Genomic DNA, 4,710 nt, shown 5'->3' with positions numbered 1-4,710 from the left:
TCATCCCACGACTGCAGTTTTCTGGATGACTTTGACATTTGTAGCAACCCCAAAGAGGAATGCACCTATAAAGGCATACATACGAGCAAAGAGCAATCTCAAATACATAATGGAATCCTCATTATGTGCTATTGTCCTAAATCTTCTGGGAGGAGTTCCACTGTGTTCACTACCACCAGCACCAGGTTTTAAACACAGTGGCGGTTCCCAGCCTAGGTTACAATGACATTGTTTTTCATTGTTGCAGACGCCTCTAAAATTGCACTTCTTAGGGTAACAGTCATAATTCAATTCGGACAAAGTGCCATTGCAATAGCTACCAATAGTACAGAACTTTCCAGGAGCACAGGGGGTACCAGGTCTCACATGTCCAACATCAGATGTGTCTGTGGCACGGTGTTCATCCACTCCAAAACACTTCAAACCTAAAATGACAGACTGATGAAATGAAACATGTTCCTGCAAGCGGGGGATTCGAGTGACGTTGGTACACTGTAGTCTTCCACACATAATGTCTTCTTTACTGCAGGCCTCGTGCTTCAGAAGATGGTAAACTCTCCTGCAGTGTCCAAATCGGTTGCCTTTCATATTCACATTATAGCAGAAACTGTCAGCATTTACAGCATTTTCCCCAAAGATTTCTTTACAGTGCATGGAACGGTCAGTGCAGTTCCCTTGATAGCAGTAACCGTCTTCAGTGCATGGGGTTCCATCTTGCATGTAAAGATTGTCAGGACATCTATAGGATTCTCCGGTGCAGTACTCTGGAAGGTCACATACGTTTTGGATGTTTCTGCAGAGTGAGCCCATAGGGGTGTAGGTGCAGTTTGTACAGCATGGTTCGTCATTACAAACACTCCCAGGGCTCAAAAGACAGCTAGTCAAACAACACTCGTTGCTATAACACTGCTTTAAGGAACCACAATCACATCGCTCCATCCCCTCCTTTATACCATTTCCACAACGTATTGATACTCTGCTTAAATTATGACTCATAAGAAGTGGAGCAAATACACAAAACATTCCTACACCGTATAAATCTTGAAGGGTTGCCACAGAACAGTTGCTGAACACATCTGTCATAACAGGGTATCTACTCATGATGCAGGTAGCCCTTCTGTGACAGTAACACCGAGGAGATGTATCAAAGCTAAATCCAATACTTCTCCCAATTTGTAAGGAAGTGATGATAGCCAATATGAAAAAATGCCGCTCTAGGTAACCAATCTTGATTAGAGAAGAAGACGTGCACACGGAGTTCACTTCTGGTGAAAATTCAAGTTCATGAGGTTGGTCTTTTATAATTATATAAGCTATGTGTGGATTTACTGTTGGATACAGACTTGCTTTGTAATAATTTTTAAAGTCATTGCCTTTCATAGAGGTTGGATCCTTCTCATTATACATAATCGAACCAATTATACGGTGCCTCAAATCAAGATTATGATACAGTGTGTCAACTATATTAGCATGGTATAGCATAAAACAGAAAGCATTTGAATAATTCTGTAATACACCATACATTGATTGAGAAATCATAGGAAGGGCTTGCATTATACCTGTGTGGGATGCATAGAGAATACTAGAAATCCTCAAGCTTCCACTGGTGTACTCTTTAGGCAACGGGGGTTGTTTGTATCCTAGTCTATAGGTTGGCCCTATGACATTGGTGTCTGCTACTATCTCAGAAACAACATGTTCAAACAAGTGGGAATCCAACAGGGGCTTGATTTCATAGGCAAGATCATCCAACTTCATAATACCTTTGAGACCACCAGAGCAGGTATCAATGGTGACCATAGAGTAAGGAACCTCTTCAAGAAACCCCAGATAGTAGCAGTCCTTACGGATGTACGGATAGTCCACCTGCAAAGCTGCCTGATCATCCTGGGACATCACTGGCATATGTCTCGGCAAAAACAGTTTCTTGCGCCTCACATGGATGATGTGCCTCTGACCCCCAAAGTGCATGTTGTAGGAAAGCCACGTTGACTCCTGCACACCTTTGCCACGGGGTGTGTGCCTTCTGGGAATGACCACCTCAGAGGAGATGTAGCGCCATGATGGATGGCCTTGAGAACACTGAACTGGAGCCAGGAGTGCCCATAGCCCAAGCAGCGAAAGCACAACACTGGAAGTGGCCTCGTCCTCTGCTAGCCTCATGCTCACCCACAGACTTAATCATCCAGAGAGAACTTACAATTGGATTGTCCTCAATGAAGCTGGGTCTCAATCATCTACTGTGGCTCTTACCCTCTGTTACCTCCCCAGATAATAGAGAGGGGCTTCAGGGCTCTCAACATCCTACACCTGATTGGACCACTTGACTACTCAGGGGGAATTATGCAACAATCAAGGGTGTGACAGTGGGTGGGTCTGGTATCAGTGGGAGGGTCATGTCTACAGGTGCTAGCCTTGAGGTGATGAAATGGTTTCCACATGTAGATAGCAGTAGCACTCAGTCTAATGAGCCTCCAAGCAAGAGAGGCATCACTTCTCAGTCATGCACCAGCTCACAAACAAGCAGCTGTATTCTCAGGCTGATGTTCTGTGAGACAACAGATCCATGTCATGAGTCCTGGAGGAAGCCACACAAACTCTTCTTGCTCGACTAAATCAGAGTGTTTGCTCGGCCTTGTGTTGGCCCAGCCTCTGTGTGTTGGGCCAGGAGTAGCTGCACTTACCTGAGAAGGGACTGAAAGCTACAGAATGGTACCTGAGCCGAACTGGCCACACACTGCTCTGCATACCCAGAGACAGCAGGTTACAAGTCCTGTTTGGGTAGCCTCATATTGGGTGTCTGTTTCTCTATAAACCCAGGCATGCTATAAAGAATTGCACAATCCCTCTGGCAAGTCCCTTGAATTCACATATTCTGAATACAAAGATAAAAATCTCATCCTGAGAGGGAACAATCACTTAGTTGAGGGGCCAGCTGCAGTATGGAGACTTTACAGTAAAAACAACAGGGAAGGAGACTACAGAGGGTGATCTTCAAGGCAGGTTACCCTGGGTCAGACAGCACCGCACTGCTCAGTCGTCATCTATTCCTGCTGTGGTTGATGAAAGAATAGTCAACTGCTATATACCAAGTAGCGTAGTGGTTACGAATCGGGCTGCGAACCTTAAGGTTAGCGGTTCGAAACTACCAGGTGCTCCGCGGGAGAAAGATGAGGCTTTCTACTCCCGTAAAGATTTACACCCTCGGAAACCCTGTACAGGGTCGCTATGGGTCAGAACCGACTCGATGGCACATAACAACAACAATATACCAAGTCACCATGTGGTTAGGTCTCTGTTAGAGCACCTTGAATTCTTCCCTAACTATTGCACTGTCCTAAGTGACCCAGGAACCTGCGGGTGCAGCGGGCCTCAGGGCCGACCACACCCCGGCCAGCCGAGGGGGAGGGCTAACCGAGCAGTTCTCTGAGTCGGGATGATGGCCGCCAGCCCATGGGCACACGGGTGGGATGGCCTCTGTGACACGCCTCTGGCTTGCGCTGGCTCGGCTGCAGGCGGGATGCTTTATTTCTCATGATAATCAAGTTTATAATGCCAAAATCCAAAACCAGGCCTTATCAGCAGTTGTTATTGTTGTTGTTAGGTGCCATCGAGTCAGAACCGACTCATCGGGACTCTATGCACAGCAGAATGAAACACTGTCCGATCCTGGGCCAACCTCACTACTGTTGCCACACTTGAGTCCATCGATGCTGCCACCTGGCCAATCCATCTCGTTGGGGGTCTTCCTCTTTTTCTCTGACCCTCCACCTTACCCAGCATGATATCCTTCTCCAACGACTGTTCCCTCCTGTCAATATGTCCAAAGTAGGAGAGACGAAGCTTAGCCATCCTGGCCTCCAAGGAGCACTCTGGCTGCACTTCTTCCAAAACAGATCTATTGGTTCTTTTGGCAGTCCATGGCACTTTCAGTATTCTCCTCCAACACCACAACTCAAACACATCAATTCTTCTACGATCTTCCTTATTCACTGTCCAGCTTTCGCATCCATGTCTTGGTGCAGAGTTAACATACAGTTCATGCCTGAATCCCAGCCAAGGGAAAATGGAATTACCTGTGCCCATGGTTTATCAGCTGTGCAAACATGTCAGTGACTCTTATAGAGAGCTTGCACTGACTATTTAACCCATTCTACCCAAGCGTTCACAGCCCTATATTCTGTGTCCACTTCTAATGTATGTCTTTGGTCTTTTATCTCAATCACCTCTACTCTTTGGGTGTCATTCTTCAGGAAGTTGAGGAATTGGAACACCAGTCAACTCACGGGATCCTGTCTAAGGATGTGGATGCCCGCTTCATAGATCTGAATATCCACTCTCGACTCCCTATCATTTAAAACTGGGCACACATCTAATTTGATAGCTACATCTGCTATCAATCTGACTGACTAGTTGTAGGCAAAAGCCCTTTGCACCTCCCTCATGGTAATAATACATTTTAGCAATATTAGCTTCCAAACCCACCCCATCTGGCAGAGGTATGACAAGGCAGCCTCTCAGACATTTTTCAGGGTCACTTTGAGAGGCTCACTGGGTGAGGGGTGTATCTTTTCCCTTGCAGAGAATCTCCCTTAACCTGTCCTTTTACTGGAGTATAGTGAGTCCACCCCTTTTACGCAGTCTGGACGGTCATCTCAGTGGTCAGCAGCACTTGGTAAGGGCCCTGCCAGTTCGGTTGGAGTCTGTCCG

At 46.4% G+C, this 4,710-nt stretch overlaps 1 protein-coding gene across 1 annotated transcript; it reads right to left on the bottom strand.

Annotated features, from left to right (window-relative positions):
• LOC102835178 (disintegrin and metalloproteinase domain-containing protein 20-like) lies at nt 1–2,163 on the bottom strand. The gene is made up of 2 exons (XM_006876181.1): nt 1,560–2,163; nt 1–1,313 (listed from the first exon to the last, which is right to left on the bottom strand). The coding sequence occupies exons 1-2, from the start codon at nt 2,161–2,163 to the stop codon at nt 1–3; spliced, it is 1,917 nt and encodes a 638-aa protein (XP_006876243.1).
• Nucleotides 2,164–4,710: the final 2,547 nt, after the last annotated feature.

Source organism: Chrysochloris asiatica, unplaced genomic scaffold, assembly GCF_000296735.1.
Source record: "Chrysochloris asiatica unplaced genomic scaffold, ChrAsi1.0 scaffold00361, whole genome shotgun sequence".
NCBI classification, from domain to species: Eukaryota; Metazoa; Chordata; class Mammalia; order Afrosoricida; family Chrysochloridae; genus Chrysochloris; species Chrysochloris asiatica.
Note: the sequence above shows the minus strand (reverse complement) of the source record. Positions and strands in the feature narration are given on the sequence as shown.

Excerpts from the sequence above, each read along its gene's own strand:
- LOC102835178 (XM_006876181.1), bottom strand. The coding sequence starts at position 2,163 with ATGAGGCTAGCAGAGGACGAGGCCACTTCCAGTGTTGTGCTTTCGCTG. Across the intron at positions 1,314-1,559 it reads TCTCTATGCATCCCACACAG|CTTATATAATTATAAAAGAC; the intron begins GTATAATGCAAG and ends ATCCACACATAG.